We start from the raw sequence: 25,989 nt of genomic DNA, 5'->3' as shown, positions 1-25,989 counted from the left end.
TGCTCACTCCCCAGGGAGGGTCTCCACACACATAATCTCCCTTCTCTTCCGAGTCCCAGTAGCTTCTCTTCCCTTCCTACCTCTTTCCGCGTGGATCTTTCTTATAGCTTTGATTGTAGACGAGTGTTCCTGCCAGTCTCCAGTTAGTTTTCAGTCAGAATTGTTCCACGTGTGGATGAATTTTGGATGTGTTTGTGGGGGGAAGTGAGGTCTGCATCCTCCTATTCTGCCATTTTGATCTCCTCCCCTCAACGCCCTCTTGAGGTGTAGACTCTGTTTGTCCTCACTCAGTCAGAGCAATCCCTTATTTCTTGGTTTTTTAAGGAGCTGGTGTGTAATCTGAGTTGTTTAGTCACTAAGAGTCACGTCTGACTTGTTTTTGAGCCCATGGACTGTAGCCCACCAGGCTCCTCTGTCCGAGGGATTTCCCAGGCAAAAATATTAGAGTAGGTTTCTGTTTCCTTCTCCAGGGGATCTTCCCAACCCAGGGATTGAATCTGGGTCTCCTGTATTGGCAGGGGTGTTCTTTATCATGGAACCACCAGGGAAGCCCATGTAATCTGAGTAGGTCTATCAGAAGGAAGCCGGTGATTTTGTTAGATGACTTGGGCAGGAGATACTATTTCTTTTTTTTTTTTTTTTTTTTTTTTGAGAAGGAAATGGCAACCCACTCCAGTACTCTTGCCTAGAAAATCCCGTGGACCGAGGAGCCTGGTGTCCATGGGGTAGCAAAGAGTCGGACACGACTGAGCGACTTCACTTTCACTTTCCTGGATACAAGTAAGGAAGCATGCAGCCCCTGGCTGTTTTGCAATCAGCTTGTTTCCATGAGGTGATTCAGCCTTGGGACCAAGCCCAAACCTGAAGAGGAAGCCTCATAGACATCCTGACTGAATAGGACCTGAAGCCCAGCTTTCCTTTGTATGGTTCAGTTATGTAATATAGTGACTGTTTAAACCCTTGTAGTTGGGTTTTCTGTTACTTGTAACTAAAAAAAAATTCTAACATGCCAAATCACCCCTGACCTCAGACTCCCCTTATCTCAAAATGGAACTTCCATTGCATGGCAAGGCTGGGTGGGGCCCAGATCCAAATGTACTCCTTTTCTTCTTTCCTTTCTTCTCTCAGTGTTCAATTTCCATTTCTGGTAGCCTTTCTTTTCTTCCTTGTCTTTTTTATTTTTTAAGGAAAAATTAATTCTAATTTTAAATTTTAATTTTGACTTAATTTTTATTTTATTTCAGCAATACACAGTCACAAGTTAGACAGTTAAATAGTTATTAAAAGGAAAAGAGAAATCCCCACCCTATCTTCCCATATCCAACTTCTCTCCAAAGGCAATCCTATCAATTATTTTTACTGTTTATTCTGCACTTTAGCTTCTATTGTTAAATAACATTTTTATACAGGTAGTTATCATTCTTTAGCTTTAATTATTATGCATTTTCTGTGATAAGGGCCATAGATTTCTTATACCCCTCCCTCCACACACACAACCTCTCTCCCTCATTTCCTGAAAAAAATTATATCACAGTATTTTGCTATTTATATTCTCTATGTAAATATTGTTCACAGCTGAACCATGTAGTGTACTATGGTTTTATTTCCATTCTTGAACATCAGTTTCTTTCCCCCTAGTATTTAATAATTGCTTTCTCTTTTAACTTGCTTATTTTCCTGTGTATTTTTACCAGTTCATCCCACGCTATCCAAAAAAGACATAAATCTCTCCAACACGTGTAAATCAATCAATTTCTTATTTTTCTGCTACACACCAACGTCCTAGGAATTTTCTTCATCTTTATCCTGTGTTGGAGTCTCTGCTTTCTAGATGTCATGTTTTCCTTTATCTTGGTTTATTCTCTTATTTTGGAGAAGCAAACTCTCCTGTAGGGTTCTGTTAAAAAATGCAAAGGTGTTGAAAATGTTGAGACCTTTCATACTGAAAATGTTTCTATCTACCCTCTCATTTACTGTTGCTTTTTCATGTTCTGGCCCTTTTCTCCGATGTGTAGTAGTCATTGACTGCTGTCCTGTAGAAGGATCCTCCAGGCATGTGTCTTGATAAGGTGTGTGTCTGTCAGCATTCTGGTAGCTGAGTGACCAAAGAACTCTGAGGCTCCTCTTCACTATGAGGACTTCCCCTCAGTCTCTTCCTAGTTTCAGAACACCACCTCCTTCCCACCCTCCACTCTATCTTGGGGCTAATTCCAAAGAGAGAAACTTCAGCCTTCAGTCTTTTCATGAGAGTAAGAAGGGGTAGGTACCTGATGAGGGAAGAAAGCTTTCACTTAAGACAGTCAAGTAATGTCCCTGGAGGGTTGCCAGGGAAACGGTGGGTGAAGCACCTAGCCAACCCCTCTGCACAGATGTTTTTAAAATTCTTGTGGAGCTCTATGAACTTGAACAAAATTCTTAATTTCTCTGGGCTTTAGTTCCTTCATCTGTAAAATGAAAATACAGGGCTTTGGTGTGAGGGTTAAGTGGGATTAATGGATGAGTAGTGCCTTGCACAGGCTTCTCTGGTGGCTCAGATGGTAAAGAATCCACCTGCAATGTGGGAGATCTGGGTTCAGTCCCTGGGTTGGGAATCCCCTGGAGGAGGGCATGGCAATCCACTTCAGTATTCTTGCTGGAGAATCCCCAAGGACAGCAGAGTCTGGTGAGCTACAGTCCACAGGGTCACAAAGAGTCGGACATGACTGAGTGACGAAGCACAGCACAGCGCAGTGCCTTGCACAGTCTGCCCAGCACAGAGAGGGCACTCGATTGTTGACAGTACAGTGGTCATGGTGGTGGCAGTAGGTAGTCGACTTGGTTTTGCTTCAGTGGGCAGACAGGACCCCACCTCCCACAAACCAGTGCTTTTCTACACTCTCTCAGAAGAAAGCCACCCTTCTCATGTTCTGTCAAATGTTCATTGAATTTCATAGAATTTCAGGGGTACCACAATCTTTGTAACTTGCCTTCCAGCTTACCCTCTCTCTGAGTGCCCAACCAAACCCTTAGCACCATCTCCTTTATTCTGGAGGTTTATCCCATCCAAATGGATCAACTTGTAGGATGAGAACTGCAGTAAACAGCCTGAACCCAAATCTCAAGAGTAAAATTGACCCTCTTCTTTCCTATTCTGCACATAATCCCTCCACCCCGAGGGCAATGCCCCGCATCCTTCTCCTAATCTTCCTGTCTTTCCTAAGCCCCTGACAAGAGAAAGGCATAGCTTTTGCCTTTGGATTTTCATTTTGCACTAGAAATCCTCTCCTAGTGCAAAATGAAATTCTTTTTCCCCTTTCTGTCTTGTCCCAGGACTTCTCTCCGTTTTTCTCCCCTCAGTTCTTGTTGGGGACCTTGACTTTGCTTTGTTAGAGGGCAGATTTCCTCTTCACAATCTTTCCCCTGAATTCTAAGGATGCTTTTCTTATCTGTTCTGGGGCCTCCAATAGCTTTGTTAATTGGCTGTATCTCAGGAGAATGAGATGGTTATCATCACTGACTCAATGGACATGAATTTGAGCAAACTCTGGGAGTTGGTGAAGGACAGGGAAGCCTGGCATGCTGCAGTCCATGGGGTCGCAAAGAGTCAGATATATAATGACTGAACAACAATAACAACAGGAGATTGAAGAAGGACGAGGAACAAGAGAAGCTGGAAACGTTGGGGTTGTCTTAAAACTAAGCATTTAGAATGCCTAGTGGGCCAGAGATATGACTGATACAGAATTTGATGAGAAGCAGCAGCCACTGTGCTCAGCATATTCTCCCAGTCTGACATTTCTGGTTGCAAGACTCTAATGGGGATTTTTCCTGTTGTACTCCTTATTTAGGCTCAAACACTGAAGATACACCTAATGAAAAATTTGCAGTAGGTCTTATAATAAAATCATAGTCAATTAAATCTTGGGAATCGACCTTTGTTGGGAATGGTGTAAATAGATGGTCTTTTGGAGACCACATGTGAATGAAGGTGGACACAAGACGTAGGAACAGCCTCGCCCAAGAACCCCTTACCCTCTTGTTTCGTTTTTCAGCCACACACAGAAAGGAAAGCTGCACTTTGGTTCCTGTGGATGATCTTTCCTGAGTGCAGACTTTAGTCTGTCCTTAAAATTCTCCCCAGCAAAGTAATAAAGCAAAGGGTTGAAGCAGCTGTTGGCTGCCGCCAAAGCCAGTGTGATGGCCACAGCTTTATGCAGCGAGTCTCTGCATATATCCGCCGTCCACTGAAGCAGGTGGAGGGTTCTCAGTATATGATAGGGCAAGAAACACAGGAGGAAGATGACCAAGGCAATGATGATGGTGGTCAATGCCTTCCTGTGAGAAAGCCGCAGCCCTAATTCTGGGACCTCCGCCTTCAACAGAGCTCGAATGATCAGCATGTAGCAGATGCTGAGTGTGCAGAAGGGCAGCAGAAAGCCCACCACCAAGGCAATGTAGTTCATGGTCTTCAGTTTAGGAGCTTTATTACGATTCAGCTCCAAGCACAACGTGACATTGCCCTTCAGCTCAGAGCCATTGTTCAGAAGCGTTGTTGAGGAAGCCATGATAAAGATCCATATGATGCCACAAACAATCCAGGCATTCCTGACGCTAGTGGCATGAAGGAGCCGGAAGGGGTGAACGGTTGCCAGGAAACGCACCACACTCAACACAGTCAGGAAATAAATGCTGCTGTACATGTTGACATACATAGAGTAAGACATAATCCTGCAACTCAGGTCCCCAAATATCCAATTGGACCCTCTGAGGTAATAGTCCACCCTGAAGGGCAGTGTGGCTGTGAATAAGAGATCTGAAGTAGCCAGATTGAGCATGAAAATGTTCACAGATGTGGACTTCCTATAAGGTTGCACGAAAACATATATGGAAAAGCCATTTCCCAAGGCTCCCCAGATAAATATTACCAGGTACACGATGGGGTAAAATTCTCTCTTAAAGTCTTCAGCTGTGCAGTTCCTGTTGCTATGGTGATCACTGAAGGTGCTGTTGGTTTCCATTTCTGATGCGGATATGGATGGAGATAAGGACACAAGTTTTCTTTCCATGCTGAATCAAAAAGAAACAGATACAAAAGGTTGCTTCCTGCTCATTGCTTACATTTATCCAGGTTTTAATGAAACAGAGAGAAATACTAGCTTTTCTTTGAAACTTGAATCAAAAAATACTGGCTATGTCTTACCATATGCTTATTGTTTTACCATCTGTCTTCACTATATGTTTCATTTCATTTCATGATAAACTTCTAGAATGCAGAATAACCATTCATTTATTTGACTGAAGCTGAAGTCTCAGACTAGGGGAACTCTTGCCCAGGGTCCAGATGAAGATCATCTAAAACTTGTCTGTGACCCTGGAGAAAGTCATCAATTACACATCTTCTGCTTTGGAAGCTGACAAAGATTCTCTTCTTGATGAAACTCTAGCCAGGCTCCTCTGAGTCCTCGTCAACCAGGTGTCAACCTTGGCTCACGCTGACTTGAATAACAACTAACATAAAAACACTAACATAGTTTTGAACAACTCAAGACTGCATCTCGAGGATGACCATAACCTCCCCTTCTTACATAGCCTGAGAAAACTCAAGGCTGTCAAAAGAATTCAGTGTTTGTTCCAGCCAACACCTGGACATAGGGCCTCTGCCTCAAGCCTGTGTGGGAGGGTAGGAGCCTAATCTCGTAAGCACCAGTTAGAAAACCCAGATATTTTCCACCTTGACCCAACCCCTCCTTCCTATTTGTAATTTTTTAAATTCCCTGACTCTACTGAGCCCCTGCTCACTCCCTTCTCTCTCCTTTTTCTCATTCTCTTTTTAAAACACCTAGAGACTTCCTTGGAGAAGGCAATGGCAAACCACTCCAGTACTCTTGCCTGGAAAATCCCATGGACGGAGGAGCCTGGAGGGCAGCAGTCCATAGGGCCGCTGAGGGTCGGACACGACTGAGCGAATTCACTTTCACTTTTCACTTTCATGCATTGGAGAAGGAAATGGCAACCCACTCCAGTGTTCTTGCCTGGAGAATCCCAGGGACAGGGGAGCCTGGTGGGCTGCCGTCTATGGGGTCGCACAGAGTCGGACACGACTGAAGTGACTTAGCAGCAGCAGGGACTTCCTTGGTGGTCCAATGGGTAAGAATCTTCCTTGCAGTGCAGGGAATGTGGGTTTGATCCCTGGTCAGGGAAGATCCTACACGCCATGGAGCAACTGAGCTTGCGCCCTGCAACTGCTGAGCATGTACGCCATGACTGGAGAGTCTAAGTGCAGCAGTGAGAGATCCCATAGGATCCAACAAGGATCCTGTGTGTTGCAACTAAGACTCGGTACAGCCAAATAAATGAATAAGTAAGTTTTTTTTTTTTTAAATAAATAAGATAAAACATCTAGTTACTTCTGAGTTCAGTTCATGTTGGACTAGTATATTATTGAAAAAATTGCAATAGTATATGATTGAATAAAATCTGTCTTACCACTCTTAGAAGTGTGCAGGTTTGTTTATCTTTGACCAAGCATTGCTTTAAATGTAAATTTACTAGGCATAGTTGTCATGGATAATCACAAGGTTCTTAATTTCTTCTTTTCTAGTCAAAGAGAAATTTATACTGAACACTTCTTGCCTTACTTATGTAAATACTACAGGACAGCCCATAACTGCAGAGGTAGGGGCAGACTTCTAGATATCTAGGGGAAAAAACAAGTGGCTTGGGGGGACATAATTTCATTGTCTGGGTATGGTAGTCTGGGTCCCTATTTTACAGTTTTTTATAAGAACTAATAACCATTTTTGTTTCTGCAAAGTCCTCCATTTTTAAATCTAAGCCCCAAATTACCTAACACAAGCACAATTCCTGCAATAATTCTTTTCCAACACCCTCTTCCTGAGATATTCTGATTTCCCATGGTGTGCATTCTCCTTGATACAACAAGTCAATAAACTCAATGGTGTCCAACTACAGGGGTGTTCCTAAAGGCCTTTGACTAGAAGACACTGACCCTGAGAATTCACAGAATGATCTAAAAGAAGTATGGTAAAACATTAGTTAAATTAACCTACCCAAATGGATGCTTTGTAAATGTATTTCCGATACGGCAAATATGTTTTTCAATTCTCCTTCAGAGACTGATGTGAAGATGCAACTCAGAAAATACGGTTGGTATGTAAATAATGTAAAAGAAAAAAAAAAGTCTTTTCTTTAGTTCAGCACTTCCCAAAGTATCTTCCACAAACTACGAATTCCATGAGATGTTCTGTGTAAGGAAAGGCTTCTGTGTTCAAATCAGCCTGAGAGACACAGCAAGCTTTAGTATCCCTCTCTTGGAGATTCATAACACATGTCAAAGCTCAAGGAGGTCCTATAAGAAAAAAAAACAAGTCTGATTAATACAGGGTGTCCCTCTTTATTTTTTTTTTACTCTGAAAACGTTTTTGCATATTGAAACATTCTACTATTCTACAGAACTAATGTTCTATAAAATCTTCCCTGTGAAATGCTGATGTTATTATATAACTTATCTAGAATATGATTTTGATAGATGAAGAAGATCCCTACTTAATGGGCCAGATCAACAAGCCAGGGTTCAAATGTCTGGAATTAAAGAGCTCTAAGTTACGTTGGGGGCTTCCTTGGTGGCTCAGACAGTAAAGCGTCTGCCTGCAATGTGGGAGACCCGGTTCGATCCCTGGGTTGGGAAGATCCCCTGGAGAAGGAAACGGCAACCCACTCCAGTACTTTTGCCTGGAAAATCCCGTGGACTGAGGAGCCTGGCGGGCTACAGTACATGGGATCACAAAGAGTCGGACACGACAGACTTCATTTTCACTTTCTACCTTTTATGTTAGAGTCAATTAAATTTGGAAGCACTTACTATTGGGGGAATGAGCATTTCTAAGCATCCATTCCTTTGTGAAATGAGAGTTGTATTAGTTTCCTAGGGCTCTTTAACAAAGTACCACAGGGAGTTCCCTGGTGGTCTAGTGGTTACAATTCAGCACTTTCACTGCTGTGTCGCAGATTCAATCCCCAAAGCCAATGCGGTGCAGTCAAAACAAACAAACAACAAATACACACACACAAAAAACACACACACGGGGCTTTGCTGGTGGCTCAGTGGCAAAGAATCTGCCTATCAATGTTCTTCCCTGTAGCTCAGACAGTAAAGAATCTGCCTGCAATGCAGGAGACCTGGGTTCGATCCCTGGGTCGGGAAGATCCTCTGGAGAAGGGAATGGCAATGCAGTCCAGTATTCTTGTCATGGAGAATCCCATGGATAGAGGAGCCTGGTGGGCTATGGTCCATGGGGTCGCAGAGTCAGACATGACTGAGCAGCTAACACTACTGCTATCAATGCAGGAGACATGGGTTCAATCCCTGGGTCAGGAAGATCCCCTGGAGAAGGAAATGCCAACCCACTCCAGCATTCTTGCCTGGAAGATTCCATGGACAGAGGAGACTGGTGGGCTGCAGTCCTTGAGGCTGAAAAGAATCGAACACCGCTGAGCATGCACACACAAGGAGGAAAGGGGTGGAATGGGAGAAATTGGGAGACTGGGATTGATACACACTATCAATACAATGTACAAAATACACAACTGTTGGGAGCACAGTGTGTAGCACAGGGAAATCTAATGCACTGTGATGTCCTACATGGGTTGTTGTTATTTAGTCTTTAAGTCCTGCCTAACTCTCCTGAGACCCCATGGACTGTAGCCCCCCAGGCTCCTCTGTCCATGGGATTTCCCAGGCAAGAGTACTGGAGTGGTTTGCCATTTGCTTCTCCAGGGGATCTTCCTGACCCAGGGATCAAACCTGCCTTTCCTGTACTGGCAGGTGGATTCTTTACCACTGAGCCACCTGGGAAGCCCATGTGTTCTATTACCAATGGCCTTTTTAGAAAAGGACAGAGTCCTGTCCATATGGCCCTGACTTTGGAGTCAGAACTTGGACAAAATCTTAGGAAAAGTTGATATCAGGAAAGGATCTAAAATAGTAGAAATAGACTTGAGAGCAATCAAATCCTTAAATGTTTTGACCATAAAGACCTTAAAACTGCTTCTTTCATCTCAAGACCAACAGGATCCCTGTGACTTGTGATGAGGAAGGCAGATCCCTGTGACTTGCGATGAGGAAGGCAGTCTGGCCCTCCACCCTGTCCTCTCCATCACTGGGGGTGGTGAGCCCGCAAAGAGAGCCACAGATGCTGGGAGAGTCCCTTATCCCAGGCAGAACATGGCACCCAGCAGGTATGAACATGGACAGGAAAGCAAAAAAAGATGGTAGCAGTTGCTCCCCAGGATATTGATGGCTATGAGGGAACCAACAAGAGCCCCTGGCAAGAGGTACTTTTTGAGCAATTGGGGAAGAAGGCAGAACTCAGGAGGCATTGGCAGGCAGCAAGGTGCTTGTACTGCCAGGCCATCATGGAAAGAGAGGACTTTGGGCCTGAGAGGAGGCCTGGCCATTGCAGGCAGGCCCCAGTCATTGCGGGAGAACCTGAATGCCGAACAACACCTGGGTGCAGAGATTTGGGCCAGGGATGCCAAAAGAGGGGCCCTTTGCCTTTGTTGAAAAGGGGACCGAATCTCAGGAATGAGAGAGATGCTCAGTTTTAGAATCAAGGCACCAGATCAGGAAGAGATCAACCCCAAGGGTAAGGAGAGTCCCAGAGTTACTTCAAGTTCTCTGCCTTGGATTGGGATGTGTTCTGGGCCCCAGAGGGGCTGGAGGTGGGGGGCGGGGGTGGAGGTGGGCGCAGGCATGGCTCAAGGCTGTCAAACTGCCCCAGTGGGAAGAAGAGGGGCTGAGGCTACAGAAGCTGGGGCTTTGATTCGAAGAGCATCTTCATCCTTGGACATCTAAAGAAAGAAAAACACAAACCCCCCACCTAGAGGGTCTTCTCTGGTGGCTTAGCAGTAAAGAATCTGCCTGCAAAACAGGAAATGTGGGTTCAGTTCCTGGATTGGGAAGATACCCTGGAGGAGGAAATGGCAGCCCACTCTAGTATTCTTGCTTGGGAAACCCCATGGACAGAGGAGCCTGATGGGCTACAGTCCATGGGGTCGCAAAAAAGACACAACTGAGCAACTAAACAACAACTCCTCCTAGAAGCCTCATTTAACTAAGAGTCACAGGTCAAAAGCAGGGCCAGCTCAAATCCAAAATTCCATTCAGCGCATGGCTTTCCTTTAAGAAACCTTTAAAACACTTTGTTCTTTACTGCCCATAAAAACATGCATTTGACTACACCATATTGCTACCTTTCACGAGACTGTTAAAAAAAAAAAAAAGGAAAAGAAAATCATCTACTAGATGTGGCTCTAAAAATCAGCCAGACAAATTAAGTATGTGACACGAAGCTGAGAAGAGGCAAATTCAAGGAAAATTAGGAAATAAATTGACAGCATAATTTGCACTGCCTTGGCAGCAGCAGCAGCAGTAGAGAGATAGGAGAGGTTTCCCGGGTGGCGCTAGTGGTGAATAACCTGCCTGCCAATGCAGGAGCTGTAACAGACGCGGGTTTGATCCCTGGGTTGGGAAGATCCCCTGGAGGAGAGCTTGGCTTCCTCTCCAGTATGGTTGCCTGGAGAATCCCATGGACAAAGGAACCTGGTCCATATGGGCTCTGGGCCATAGGGTTGCACAGAGTTGGACACAACTGAAGTGACTTAACATGCGTGCACGCAGAGAGAGGAGGGCTTGAGTATGCGCATAGCTTCCTGGACTGAAAGGGGCCTCAGAACAAAGAAAGGATTGAGTCTTTGTCTCCTGCAGCTTTAATGGTACTAAAACGACAAAGAAGAAAGAGTGCAAAGCAGCAGCAGATGGAGATTCCGTGTCGCAGTTACAAAGAAAACCAAACATGCTGCATGTGCGCTGATGAGGACAAACAGCTAACCTGGAGGACTGAAACGTCTTTATGGTCACTGCAAAGTTGCAACTCCTCAAAACCTCACAGAACTTTATTTTTATTTATACTTGGGAAAAAAATATTTTATTTCTTTTTTTTCTTTGTTGGCCAACCTGCACCTCACAGCTTGCAGGATCTTAGCTCCCCAACCAGGGATCTGCAGTGGAAGTCTGGAGTCTTACCACCGGTTTGACAGGGAGGTCCCCACCTCAGAATCTTTTACTGCTTTTCCAGGAGCTTGATAGACCTGTCTCACATCCTGTCCGCACTCTCAGCACTGACCAGGACAGAGCCCACAGGTGGGCTTACCTGTGTGTCTCAAGTACGAGCCTGTACCTGGCTGCAGACCCCAAAGACCGAGGCCCTAGGGCACAGTGACATAGTCTTCAAGCATTCTAGTCCAACTGAGGCATGAAAGGGAGGGTCAGGTGGGCAGAGGGCGAGAAGAGTGACTTACCTCCACACGGAAGAGTTTGGGTTTTACTTTGAGGGCAGTGGGAACCCTTGAATGGTGGAAAGTGGATTTGCATTTTACAGGTGTGATGGAGGACAAGCCTAGGTCCCCAGAGACTCCCAGGGATGCTCTTGCGATTGTCCAGGAAAGCCGGTGTGTATGTGTGTGTGTGTGTGCGCGCGCGCGAACATATTTGAATGAGATTGAGAATATAAAGAAATGAGACTGGAGTTGGGGATGGGTTCCAGCTTCCCTAGTGGCTCAGACGGTAAAGCGTCTGTCTGCAATGCAGGAGACCCGGGTTCGATCCCTGGGTTGGGAAGATCCCCTGGAGAAGGAAATGGCAGCCCACTCCAGTATTCTTGCCTGGAAAATCCCATGGACCTCAGAGCCTGGTAGGTTACCGTCCATGGGGTCGCAAAGAGTCCAACACGACTGAGCGACTTCACTTTCACTTTTCACTTTCATTATGGGAGGTTGGGAGGTCAGGAAAAGTTCGGGTAGGGGATGGTCAACATTCTCTTATTTTGTGAGAGAATGGTGTCTTATGTTAATAAAAAGAACATGAAAGGAATAAGAGGAAGCTGCTATTTGGGAAGGGCCATGTAAAATGAATTCAACTGAGCATTTTGAATTTGAAGCATTTATGAAACACACAGAAGTGTCTGATCTCAGTCTAGAGCCGGGGAGGAGGAGACAGGCAAGCCTGTTGGGTTTAGGGGCCACCAGCACTTGGTAATTGAAGCCAGAAGAGTGGACAAGCTCCTGTAGGGGTGTGACAGTGAAGAAGGAATTCATAGGGCCTGGACTCCATCTTAGGCCTGTTCATGCTGATCATGCTCAGCCACCTTTCCAATGGACTCTGAACTCTGTGTTTAGTGCCTATGAAAACAACAACAGAAGGATAAGACCCCCTCCAGACAGGGGAACCTTGAAGATCATATCTAGGTTACCTATTGCCTAAGAGAAAACGGACACTAATCACCCCTTCCTCCAGAGAGGCCATAAATTTTTCTGTATCTATCAGAATGTAACCTCGGGTTTATTGATTATTGGTTAATTGTTTGACTGTTTGAGCACATGAGCACATAGCACGTGGATGATGGGGTTATTGGGATTGTATTTTCCTTGGTTTATGTAAGTCTCAAGGAATTTGGAGTGGTGGGTTCAGACACGTACACATGGGGTTTAAAAGATTTTCACAAATGCTGGTCGGGGTCCTTGGCTAAGAGGAGACTCTGCCTTGGGCCCGCCGATGTAATAAACTGCACTCCACTATCTGCATTGTCCTTCTGAGTGAGTTTGTTTCCTGGAACGCGTGGCTACAACAACAGCAGAGATGGGAGAAGATCAGGGACAGAACTTCGGGGAACATCAACAATTAAGGAACAGGAAGAGAGAACGGGAACCTGGAAAGACAACCAAGAAAGTGATTGAATGATAAGAGATGAATCAGAAATGCAACTTTGGGGCAGCCCTGGAGGTCTAGTGGCTAAGATTTCATACTGCCAATGCAGGGGACCTGGGTTCAGTGCTTGGTCAGGGAACTAGATCTCACATGCCACAACTGAGACCTAGTAAAATCAGAGAACTTAAAAAAGAGAGAGAGAGAACACAACTTCAGGGAGGCCAAGACTGCTTTAAGGAGTTTAAGGAGGAGGGAGTGGTCATGGGGGATAAAAAGGGTTGAAAGATTTCATAGCAAGCTTATCAGTGCTCCTGGGGGAGAGCGGGTGTGGTGGCTTGGGAGCCCAAGGCCAGAGAGCTAATAAAGGAGCAGGGGTTAAATAAGTGGCTACTCTGAGAGGTGAGAAAGTCTCAGTCAGCTTCTGTGAAGTGTTTGTTGCTGGAGGAAATCAGGGAGGAAAGATGCATTCTTTTCTCTGCAGACACCCCCTTAACTCTCAGCCCGTCTTCAAATGGGCTTCCATCTCTTCTTCTGTTCATTTCTTGTCCTATCTCCTCAAACTTCATACACCTGAACCAAGCTAGAGCAGAATGGACACTGAACCTGAAATTTGACTTCCAGCTCTCCCAATTTCTAGCTGTTAAGACCTTGCACCACTGGTCACAGTTATACCTGTATTTTTATAAATGAGAGTCAGCTAACGGAGCCATGCCACCAGGCCACAGACGGTGGAAAAAGCACAGAAGCCTGGGTCCTGCTCTGTCAGTTTCTAGATACATGTGGCCTTGGCTAACACATCACTTCGCTTATTTGGGGAAGTGTATCTGTGAAATGAGGATAATGCTCTCCGCTGACTCTAACAGAAAAGAGCTCCAAGAGAAGCAAATGCGGGTAAAGCACTTTGCAAACCATGAAGCTGGCATTATCGCTATAATTTTACTGCTCCTCAGTGCCAGGAAGCTGGGGACTGGATTTGCACTTCTTCAGGTATGTACCCGTGCTGTTTACTCTGCTACTTTTTTTTCCTCCTGGCCATGTCCTGCAGCATGTGAGATGTTAGTTTCACAATCAGGAATCAAACCTGTGGCCCTTGCATTGGAAGCATGGAGTCCTGAACACTGGACTGTCTACTCTGTTCTCTCCACCTTTCCCCCTCTTCTCCATCTTCCTCCTCCCCAGTCTGCAAGGTACCCAATTCTGTGTGTGTGTGTGTGCTTAGTCACCCAGTCATGTCCAACTCTTTGCGACCCCATGGACTGTAGCCTACCAGGCTCCTCTGTCCATGGGGACTCTCCAGGCAAGAATACTGGAATGGGTTTCCTTGCCCTTCTCCAGGGGATCTTCCCAACCCAGGGATCGAACCCAGGTCTCCTGCATTGCAGGCAGGTTCTTTACTGACTGAGCCACCAGGAAAGCCCAACTCTAGTCAAACCAAATCTTCTTCTTTAACACCTGCATCACCTTCTGCATGTCGCCTTACCCAACCGACACTTTTCATAGGTCTCTCTCATCACTCCTGCAGCTCTTGTAATGTCCTTGTTAAAGTTCACAGAAATGTCGGTGTAAGGAGCCAAATCTGCCACTTACAAGTTTGGGAATCTTGCACAAACAATTTATCTTCTCAGAGTCTCAGTTTCCTCATCTGTAAGTGGCATGATGACTTTAAGGTGTTTCACACTTTAAAGGTGAGGACTCAATGACATCAACTACCGTGATTAAATCTCAAAGTGTGGGCTTAGACCCATGATAAAGAGATGAAAAGGATCTCAGAGCATTAGTAAAAATATGAAAGGCTGGAAGTGAAAGTGAAGTCGCTCAGTCGTGTCCAACTCTTTGCGACCCCACGGACAGTAGTCTACCAGGCTCCGTCCATGGGATTCTCCAGGCAAGAATACTGGAGTGGGCTGCCATTTCCTTCTCCAGGGGATCTTCCCAACCCAAGGATCAAACCCGTGTCTCCTGCATTGCAGACAGACGCTTTACCGTCTGAGCCACCAGGGAACCCCCATGAAAGACTGAGAGGTGATTTAATGATAAAGATGCTGAAAGGATGACAGGGGTTCCCCTCTACTGCAGGCAAGCAGTACTAGAGCAGCAGGTGAGAGCTAAAGCTTTGGTTTGAAACCTGGTTCTTTCACTCACCAACTCTGTGGCCTTGGACCTTATCTCACTGAGCCTCAGTTCTTTATCAATAAAATGGAGATAACTAAAACAATAGTCCTTACTTGTCTAGGTTGCTGTGAGAATTAAGCAAGATAACCCATGAGGTTAGAACCTGGGTCACAGGAAACCTTGGAGAAAGCAACACTTGTTAGTGAAACTGAGCTCCCAGTGGGGCTCCTGGGCATGAAAGTCTTTCTGTCATTCCATTTCTTGCAGGAAACAGACTCCAGCCTCCATAACCTTCCATAAAGCTGGTTTTAGAAAAGGCAGAGGAACCAGAGATCAAATTGCTAACATCTGTTGGATCATCGAAATAGCAAGAGAGTTCCAAAAAAACATATATTTCTGCTTTATTGACTATGCCAAAGCCTTTGACTGTGTGGATCACAACAAACTGTGGAAAATTCTGAAAGAGATGGGAATACCAGACCACCTGACCTGCCTCTTGACAAATTTGTATGCAGGTCAGGAAGCAACAGTTAGAACTGGACATGGAACAACAGACTGGTTCCAAATAGGAAAAGGAGTACATCAAGGCTGTATATTGTCACCCTGCTTATTTAACTTATATGCAGAGTACATCATATGTACTCTGGGCTGGGCTGGATGAAGCACAAGCTGGAATCAAGATTGCTAGGAGAAATATCAATAACCCCAGCTATGCAGATGACACCACCCTTATGGCAGAAAGTGAAGAAGAACTAAAGAGCTTCTTGATGAAAGTGAAAGAGGAGAGTGAAAATTTTGGCTTAAAGCTCAACATTCAGAAAACTAAGATCATGGCATCCAGTCACATCACTTCATGGCAAACAGATAGGGAAACAGTGGAGACAGTGTCAGACTTTATTTTTTGGGGCTCCAAAATCACTGCAGATGGTGACTGCAGCCATGAAATAAAAAGATGCTTAACTCCTTGGGAGAAAAGTTATGACCAACCTAGACATCATATTCAAAAGCAGAGACATTACTTTGCCAACAAAGGTCTGTCTAGTCAAGGCTATGGTTTTTCCAGTAGTGATGGATGGATGTGAGAGTTGGACTATAAAGAAAGCTGAGTGCCAAAGAATTAATGCTTTTGAACTGTGGTGTTGGAGAAGACTCTTGAGAGTCCCTTGGACTGCAGGGAGATCCAACCTGTCCATCCTAAAGGAGACCAGTCCTGGGTGTTCATTGGAAGGACTGATGTTGAAGCTGAAACTCTACTACTTTGACCACCTGATGCGAAGAACTGACTCACCTGAAAAGACCCTGCTGCTGGGAAAGATTGAGGGCAGGAGGAGAAGGGGACGACAGAGGATGAGATGGGTGGATGGCATCACCGACTCAATGGACATGAGTTTGAGTAAACTCTGGGAGTTGGCAATGGACAGGGAGGCCTGGCCTGCTGCAGTCCATGGGGTCACAAAGAGTTGGACATGACTGAGGGACTGAACTGAACTGAACTGAGACCAGATTAGAGGAGTGTAGGCTCTGGACACACGCTAATCTTATCACCACTCCCACCCTTGAATCATTTGCTATAAAACTCCTCATCAAATCCTTCTGGGCTGGGATACACCATTTTGAGGGCAGGAGCCCATTGTGCCCCCTTTGCCTAGCAAAGCAATAAAGCTATTCTTTTCTACTTCACCCCAAACTTTGTCTCCAAGATTCATTTCAGCACCAGTGCACAGAGGCTGAGCTTTCAGCGTTATTTCACCATCAAGAATACTGGAGTGGGTAGCTATTCCCTTCTCAGGGTAGCCTCCCAACTCAGGAATCTAAACCAGGTCCCCTGCATTGAGGGTAGATTCTTTACTGTCTGAGTGACCAGGGAAGAATTAAAGAATTAACATTGTTAGTAGCTCAGTCATGTCCAACTCTTTGCAAACCCATGGACTGTAGCCCGCTAGGCTCTTCTGTCCAAGGAATTCTCCAGGCAAGAATACTGGAGTGGGTAACCATTTCCTTCTCCAGGGGGTCTTCCTGACTCAGGGATCAAACCTGGGTCTCCTGCATTTGCAAGCAGATTCTTTACCATCTGAGCCACCTGGAAAGCCCTTCTGTATCATTAGCTGTTATTACTGTAAAAGTTCATAGACTTAGCTCCCTGAAGTTGTACAAAGAGGACTCAACCCTCTGGATTGAAAGGTTTTACAGCCTCAGAATCCCAGAGGCCCCAAAGTGGTAGCTAATATACCCTCCAAAACAGAGAAGTATCAGTGAGTGCCTTGTTCTTGAAATCCAACCCTGCTAGCTCAGCCCTCAGTTGTAACAGGCTCCAAATGTCCAGGTGGAAATGTATAGCTTGAGACACTTCTTTAGCCTCCCAGAAACAGTCTTGTATTAATACTTATAGAGTTTTTCAAGGGCTAATGTGAATTAGATGCTTACAGATCAAAACAGAAATACAAACGAACAGATCTGAGATTACCATATCTTTTGAATGAGGAGCTGGTTTCTGGGCTTCTAAAATAAACAGGGGGCAGATGAGTGAACCACTCAGAGCCTTGTTCTATGGAGTCAGCATCTTGGAGTGTTCTGCCACTCTGATTCTCTGCCCCATCTGTCCCATAGTGCCAATGCCTCCCATCCTTTCCCGTACCACCAGCCTAATGGTCCTTTGTCTGCCAAATGCCATTTTCCTCCCACACTTCATAGCTATGATGTCAACCTGTCACTGAAAGAGGTGCTAGCGGATCTGCTATAAACCAGTAGGTGTTAAATAGCATTCAGGGCTTGGGAAGTTCCCCCAGGAGCAAATTCTCCAGTCTGTGCTGCCAAGATCTCTTTAACAGATCTGGGGCCCAGCGGGACCCCTCAACCAGAGTCCTGGGCCTGATAGGATGACACTGAAGCTTCCCCTCCAGGGCCTGACTTTCATTGTCTCCTCTCTGTCCTCTGCCTAGGAGTTGATGTGCACAAGTTACAAAGCTCGTAAGACCTGACCTCTCCTCCCAGATCCCAACCAAACTGTACCGGACTCACTCCAGGGCTTGGCAGACAGAAAAGTCAGTGTGCTCTTCATGAAATTTTCCAGGAATTCCTGGGGAGCTTGAAGACCCAAGGGACAGTCTTTGAATCTGGTCTCTGTCATCAGGGGAAGAGTTGAGTGAATTTTTGCAGCAAGGGTGGGAGTCCTTGTGGCAGAGGGCCCCTGTGGGAGACTGAATGCTCTGAGTAGTTTTCTACTTATAATTGCCTCCTCTCACTGGCTTCTTTTATAAGGAAGCTGCCTGGCCTGACTTCATCTCTCCGCAGATTTCTCAGGAACCCCACAGGATTTGGCAAACAGGAACGGGGAAAGTGTTAGTCACTCAGTTGTGTTTCTGACTCTTTGCAACCCTCTGGACTATATAGCCTGCCAGGCTCGTCTGTCTGTGGAATTCTCCAGGCAAGAATAATGGAGTGGGTTGCCATGCCCTCCTCCAGGGGATGTTCCTGATCTAGGGATGGAAGCCCTGGGAGCCACCAGAAACTTTCTTGCCTGGACTCAGCCTCAGGCTGCTTGAAATACTGTCTGTCAGGCCCCATGGGGGTGGGGTGCATATGCAGTGCACAGGAGCTCTGGCCTGCTGCGACCAAAAGGAGAACCTGACGCAGATACAGAGTGTGTGGTCAATGACATTCACCACCGCAAATGCAGGCGGGCAGACGCAGGAAGAAGAACCTCGAGAAGAAGCGTGTTGCCAGGGCCACCATCAGGGCAAAGATCAGCACGGATGCATGAAAGGTGACAATCTGGAGAGCACTGGCGTTGTCAAAATGTCAGCTCTTTGAGTCGCAGCGTCTTGCTGATGGTTTAGCAACAGCTGCCTTTTCTCTCTCTTTTGCCGACCACTTGTCCGGGTCAGTTAGCACATGCTCTTCCAAAATTCCATTCTCGAGAATTTCCCCGTGCCCAAAGGTGCCCATGGGTTATGGACATGTATGGGGAGAGCTACGCCTTAGTACTGGAGTCTCTGCACAATTTTCTTATTTGATGTGCTATTTGGAGGAGAAAATGCTCCCAGAAAACAGTTTATCCCAGGGGACTGAACCCTAGGGGAGGGTTAACACCCAAGCCAGAGCCTTTCTGCCTCTGACAGCGAGATGCTTGGCTCACATCAGTGGACTGATTCAATGGACACGAACTTGGGCAAACTCCAGGAAAGAGTGAGGGACACGGAGGTCTGGTGTGCTGCAATCCATGCGGTTGCAAAGTGTTGGATACGACTGAGTGACTGAACAACAACAACAGCAGCAAAGCTGATTATGGATTTAATTTCATAAAGAATCTGAGCATTTAAAAAGTTGTTTTCTAATGCACTTCATCAGTCTATGAAGATTGGAAGTATCTGTTATTAACCCAATTTCTGATCCAAGAAACATCCAAGAAACGTCGCAGACTCATTCTGCAGCTGAGCCTCTGATTTCCAAGTCTTCTGATTCCAAAGACAGAAAACCAGCAAGTGTGATCTCAGAGGCCATTGCCCTACTCACCTCAGTAATTTCACAGGGGTTGTGTCAGCATCAGGACTCTTGCTGTCCACAATCCAAGTGACTACGAGACACAACTCAGGGGCTCCCCTAAAGCCCACTTATTCAAATGAAAACTCCCTCTCTGTCTTTCCCCTTCCACCTTAGCATTTCACCTTCCATTATTAAATTCACTTCTTGGAGCAAAGGAATTATTGATCAAGGTAGGTAGTTAAGCATCATATGATTCCTGGCAGGATACAGTGGCGGGATGAAGTCATAGAAAAATCTGGGGAGTAAATCCCAACAGGATCCAAACCCTAGCTCTAGCTCTTAGCAGTGGCCTGAGCATTTTCAGCAAGTACTCAGCCTTTCGGCATCACTGAGAGGACCAGGGAGACAACACCGTGAAAGAAACTGCACGGAGCCTGCACATCACACATTTTCAAGGCATCAGCAGCCTGTGCAAGCCTGGCTACTGCCAGGGGGAAGATAGTATGCCAGGTGCAGGATACCTGTAAAGAATGGTAAGAAAACTATAAGGCAGTGGTCTCCAGTCTTTCCTGCACCAGAGATGGGTTTCATGGAAGATAACTTTTCTGTGGACCAGGGCGGGGGTGATGGTTTCCGGATGATTCAGACATATCACATTAACTGCGCACTTTATGTCTATTATTATTATTACCTCAGCTCCACCTCAGATCATCAGGCATTAGATCCTGGAGGTTAGGAGATTAGGGTTACCCCTGCTGTAAAGGAAAGTAAGAAAGCTGTAAAGGATAAGAAGAAAATGTTTTCCTAGGTCTCAAAAAAATTGAAAATCAGGAGAATTGTCCAGGAAGGTGTCCTAACGAGCTGCCAGTAGCCTGGGGGACAGTGGACACAGGTGACCTAAAAGGGAGAGGTCAAAGGACAAAGCCCACTGCCGGCTCCCCCCACCCCTCAGCCCACAGCCCCAGCTCATTCTGCCACCCAATGTCTCCTTCAAGGAAGGCCTGCCTTGTTACCCAAGGTTCCCACTAGCCCCTCTTTCCACCCAGGGGCCCGCTCAAGGCCGCCCACGACAGGCTGTCATCTCTCCACCGCTGTCCTCAGAAAAATCCACTCCAGCCTCATAACTTAGTTCAATGCTCTGAACATACCAGACTCTGTCTTACCTACTTAGTCTGAACTCCAGTTCCTCACCTGGCCCTTTATTTGTGTGCGTGTGTGCGTAGTCATGTCTGACTCTTTGCAACCCTATGGACTGTATGTAGCCCACCAGGCTCCTCTGTCCATGGAATTTTCCAGACAAGAATACTGGAGTGGGCTGCCATTTCCTACTCCAGGCTCTTTCTTACCAGCCTCAAGTTTCTTCCCAGAATCACTTCTAGAAAGAGCGTTCTCTGAGCCCTCTGGGTCTTGGCTGTTCCAGTGCTTCCTGTCTTCACACCACCCATGGGGCAGCCACTAGCTCCTGCTTATCCCTACCCCGCAGAGTGTTCGCTCACTGAAGCAAGAACACCTTACTTGTCACTGCTGTATCCTGGGTCCTGGCATAGCTTGTGGCCATAAATGTGCACAAAGAAATAACCAGTGAGTGAGCAAATGAAACTATGATTCACCCACTCCCTGCTCATTTTATGTTTCATGATAGATATCTTCCAGGGAAGAAAAATTCTCAACAGTCTTTTACAACAGAATTGGAGAACTGACTCACTGAAAAAGACCCTGATGCTGAGAAAGACTGAAGGCAAAAGGAGAAGAGGGCGACAGAGGATGAGATGGTTGGATGGCATTACTGACTCAATGGACATGAGTTTGAGCAAACTCTGGGAGATAGTGAAGGACAGGGAAGCCTGGCGTGCTGCAGTCCATGGCGTCACAAAGAGTCGGACACGACTGAGCAACTGAACTGAACTGAACTGATGTCCAGGCATTTTTCCTCACAAACTTTTTGTCTCTGAAGTTCAAATCTAAGATCTGGGGACAGGAATGCATATGAGTGCTTAGCCCCTCAGTTGTGTGTCTAACTCTTTGTGACCCTTTGGACTGTAGCCAGCCAGGCTCCTCCATCCACAGGGATTTTTTAGACAAGAATACTGGAGTGGGTTGCCATTTCCTCCTCCAGAGGATCTTGCTCATCCAGGGATCAAGCACACGTCTTCTGTGTCTCCTGCATTGCAGGTAGATTCTTTACCTGCTGAGTCATCGAGGACAGAAATATATCAGGTCAATGGCCTATAGGCAAAAGGAAGGTTGCAGAAGACACCCAGACATCATAGGAGGTGACTCTCTTTTTATCTCTGAGGGTTGCAAATTGTCTTTCTGGCTCTGGGCCAATAACTTCCACTGCAACTAACAAAGGAAGTCGCTTTCAAATCTCTCAGAATTTGCAAGACAACAAAATTCTAGTTGAGGTTAAGATTCAAAATAAAAGGAAACAAACTTATTTCAAAGAATCTGTGATGCCTTCAAGCATTTTTTAGATGATTGTGTTTCCCGTACTAGAGGAACAAACAAGCTAAAACTATAATCCCACAGGAAGACACTTACTTGGAGAATGGTGTTTTGTTTTTTCCATGATAAACATATTCTTGTTTTCATAACATGCAATAGAAATAATAACCGTGGACTGGACCCTTTTCAATTCTCCAAGCTTGATGAACATCGGGAGCAAATAGACTCCCCTTCCTACACCTTCTTCCTCTCTCTTCCTTTCGCTGCTCTTCCCCTGACTTATCCACATATCCCCCCTTCTTCTTGTTCTTCCTCAGATCTGCTTGCTTCTTTAAAACCTCTTCTTGAAATACTGAAGATGTAAAAAGCTTCTGCACTAACCCTGGCTCTTCCTGAGGATGCTCCAACTTTAAGATTCTTTGGTTCCAGGTTGCTGTTCCAGCTTCTATTACTTTCTCTGTCCAAGGAGTCAGCCCTTACTGCCACCAAGCCAGAGGAGAAGTTTTCCTTTAAAGATTGTCCAAGACTATACCCATTCTCCGTGGGTCAATTCACATAAAGAGGTTAATAGGTTCAATAGAGATAAAAAGAAGCTGTTAACTGAAGTTCACATTCATTGATGAATTAATGTATTTACACCTGCCCATTTATTCTTAGGGCTTCCCAGGTGACTCAGTGATAAAGAATTTGCCTGCCAACGCAGGAGACATAGGTTCGATCCCTGGGTTGGGAAGATCCTCTGGAGCAGGGAATGGCAACTCACTCCAGTATTCTTGCCTGGGAAATCCACAGAACAGAGGAGCCATGTGGGCTACAGTCTATGGCATTGCAAAAGAGTCGGACACGACTTAGCGATAAAAACATTTATTCTTAATGGAGCCCGTGTAGTGGGCTGTCTGCAGAGACTCCATCTTCAGCCGTTCTTCATCCAGCAGAAGGAATGAGACTCACACATAAGTAATTCCAACACAAAGAAGTAGTGGGCAGTTCCGTGAGGACACCATAGATACAGTGCTGTGGGTTCTGTTGTGGATTTGATAAGGCTCCACAGAAAAGCTGAAAAACCTAGGCCAATTCTTGACTTTCTCAACATTGCCCAGCTTGGCTGCTGTATAAACCAGAGCTCACTGGGTCATTGCACAATCACTTGTTAGGCTTCTACTGTCCAGATTTAGCCTTGGGGGATTAGCATGCCTCAGATGTCTGGTGAGCAACACAAACTAGGAAAGCAGGAAGCCCTGAGTCTGGAGCACACATGAGATACTCAAATGCCCAAGGTGATCCTGAAGTATAGCAATGTTGTTCAGTCACTAATCAGGTCCAACTCTTTGCAACATGGACTGCACGTTGCATGGACTGCAGCACGCCAGGCTTCCCTGTCCTTCGTTATCTCCCAGAGTTTGCTCAAACTCATGTCCATTGAGTCAGTGATGCCATCCAACCATCTCATCCTCTGTCGCCCTCTTCTCCTTTTGCCTTCAGTCTTTCTCAGCATCAGGGGCTTTTCCAATGCAATGAGTACACCACAAAAAATACATCACTTTCTTCCCAAATGAGTGATGTGTACGTGATGCGGGGTACCCTTGATGACCTCAGGTCAGGGAGGAAAGATGGCATCACGAATGAAAACATGTGTTTTGAGTTAGAGGGGAACTAGGTTTGACCCTCAGCTCTGCCTCTTGGTCACTCTTACTCCTGTGCTTCAAGACCTTCATCCGCAGAGGGAAGATTGGGCATTGATGAGGAAAACTGATACAATTAACTCAGTGCCTGACACTTGGTAAGTTTCCAGGTGATGCTAGCTAACAATAATAAGAACATGCTAGCTAACAACAACAGGAACATTTGTGACAAGTATGAACAAAACTCATCAAGAATGAAAAGAAAGGCTTCTTTATGGCCAAGTAAAATGAGCTGGTACCATTTCATCTGGAGAAGAGCCAACCAGAAAGACAAGAACAATTCCATTCAATTTACTTCACATCTTTATTACACAAGCAATGAATGTGGTTAAAAAAAAATAGTAAAGTAATACCAGCTGAAATAAACTTAAATTATAAGATTTACCACCAACCAGACACATACAAATGTTTGTGCCTTTACTTCCTTTCACTTTTCTTCAAATATACATATTTTCAAACAAAAATGAGTCCATATTTTAATGCTATTTTGTAACCTTGCTTTTTTCTTCCTGCTAAATCATAATCATTGCCATGTAAATAACTATTACATGTCAATGTCATGTAAAGAGCTAAAAGAATATGCAATTATACAGACATAACAAAATTTGAACAATGTTTTTCTACAATAACCATTACTCAAGATGTATGTGCCCTGAACTGAACCAGATTGGGCCAGTTCTGGTTCGACCCTAGGAAAGATCCTGTGTCCTCTTGGCTGTACTTTCTTATTTTAAAGTAAGAGTTACACACTCCAGCACTCATGTGAATCAAATGAACGACTATGTGAAGGGATTTCATAGACAGGAAGGCAGTATTGAAAGGGAGACTTAGACAGCTTGCTTGATAGTGCATCCCCTTTCCCTTAAAATGTATCGCTTTCAGGTATGGGTCAGAGAGAGAGAACTATTACAAATAACCTAGGTTGGTTGTCGTTATGCTTCTCACCCGCTAGAGCCACCTGAGAAATTTTTAAAAGTTAAAACAACAGCAACAACAACAGATGAGTGGCTCCTCACCAAAGTTAATTTTCAATTATTCTAAAGATAAGTTTCTAATCTCCCCAGAAGTGAATGATTCTGATGGAATGTACAGCCAGAGTTGAGAACCACTGGCTGAGGTCCCCAAAGGGTCACAAGCAGATTATAAGCACACGGTCTCATACACACCTTCCCTCCCACTGTGCCTCTCAGTAAAACTGAAACTCAGTAAAACTGAGAGCTGAAATCTACATCCTCAAGTTTAACCTCCTCTCCTCAAAAAACAAGACTCTGAAAGGAAAAAAATATATCTTATGTTATCAAATGACCCACTCTATGAAAAAAGGAAAGATGCTATATGACCCTATATAGGGGAATGCTTGGGCAAAGTACAGAAAATTTCCTCCATGTAATACTATGCAGCAATTTTAAATTATGATCATAAAGCATTTACAGCAATGTGGGAAAATGTATGCTGTAATGGAAAAAAGGAATATAAACGTATCTGTTGTGTACAAGCATGACTACGAAAATTAACTAAAATCATAGGTAGACGCACATAATAAATGGAAAGAAATAACCCCCAAAATATCAATAGCAGCTATCTCAGTGGTGGTTTTTGCTTCCTTCTACTTTTTTTGTACTTTCCCAATATTTTTTAAAGTACCATGTAGTAGAAAAAAGTTTATAGTAGAACAAAATAAACTTACTTTAAAAAATTATTCTTCTTCCTATGAAACATAGCAAAGCACAATTTTTAACAAGTTAACAGGGCAAAGATGAAAATGCTCACCTGAGTTTTCTTTCTTTCAGCTGCCGTGGCTCTGTATCCTCTGTCTCTGCTGTCTTCCTCCTCCAAGTAATTCAGTTTGCTTGTTTTAAAAAAAAGTGAAACAGCAAAGTGTATTTTATGAACAATGTCAGCCAATGGCAAGAGAAGAAGGAACTCTGGTCAGACAGCCATTTGTGCTGTAAGGAACTTTTGTGTCAGAGATGGTGCTGGCTTCCTTCTCAAGATAAAGAGTGAAGATTTCTACTTAGGGTCCGCAGCTAAAGGAAGAAATCTGAATTAGCTCCTCCCCTCTCATTGTTTTTACTGGCATCTTTCACAAACAAGTCAAGGGGACGTGATGGGCTGGAGTCAGGAGTTTTAAGTGGCTTTAGTTCTCCGACATGTTTTTTGTTTCTATGACGACACTAAAATCAACACCACCTTATTAGTATAGCACTTCAAAGCTGTTCAGGGCAATTCCAACACCCACTTGCTTTTTCAACTTACTTGTACTTAGGCAGAGATATTATCCATTCTGGTGAAAATGCTGTCAAATGCTGTCATGGTATCCTCATTGCTCACTTAAAGGTCCCGTTTTAGTCCTCGTCTTCCTTCCTCAATTTGTTTTGCACAGTTAACCACTGTCCGTTTCTTGAAACTTTCTCCTCCTTGTTTCTCTGACTCTCTTGGTTCCTATTCTATTCCTTGGATTATTTCTTCTTTGCTTCCTTTCTGGTTCTCCTTCTTTTCTCCTTT

General features: G+C 44.9%; 1 protein-coding gene across 1 annotated transcript; it reads right to left on the bottom strand.

Moving 5' to 3' along the window:
* Positions 1-1,210: 1,210 nt before the first annotated feature.
* CYSLTR2 (cysteinyl leukotriene receptor 2) lies at positions 1,211-25,659 on the bottom strand. The gene is made up of 4 exons (XM_027557260.1): positions 25,255-25,659; positions 7,050-7,348; positions 4,012-5,046; positions 1,211-1,897 (listed from the first exon to the last, which is right to left on the bottom strand). The coding sequence occupies exons 3-4, from the start codon at positions 5,043-5,045 to the stop codon at positions 1,828-1,830; spliced, it is 1,104 nt and encodes a 367-aa protein (XP_027413061.1). The 5' UTR covers position 5,046; positions 7,050-7,348; positions 25,255-25,659; the 3' UTR covers positions 1,211-1,827.
* Between the last annotated feature and the right edge of the window lie 330 nt (positions 25,660-25,989).

The sequence above is a fragment of the Bos indicus x Bos taurus genome, chromosome 12, assembly GCF_003369695.1.
Source record: "Bos indicus x Bos taurus breed Angus x Brahman F1 hybrid chromosome 12, Bos_hybrid_MaternalHap_v2.0, whole genome shotgun sequence".
NCBI classification, from domain to species: domain Eukaryota; kingdom Metazoa; phylum Chordata; class Mammalia; order Artiodactyla; family Bovidae; genus Bos; species Bos indicus x Bos taurus.
This window is presented reverse-complemented; position numbering and strand designations above follow the sequence as displayed.

Coding starts and splice junctions, on each gene's coding strand:
- CYSLTR2 (XM_027557260.1), bottom strand. CDS start 5,045: ATGGAAAGAAAACTTGTGTCCTTATCTCCATCCATATCCGCATCAGAA. Junction 1,898..4,011: donor CTGAAAAACGAAACAAGAGG/GTAAGGGGTTCT, acceptor ATTTTTTAACAG/AACCCTACAGGAGAGTTTGC.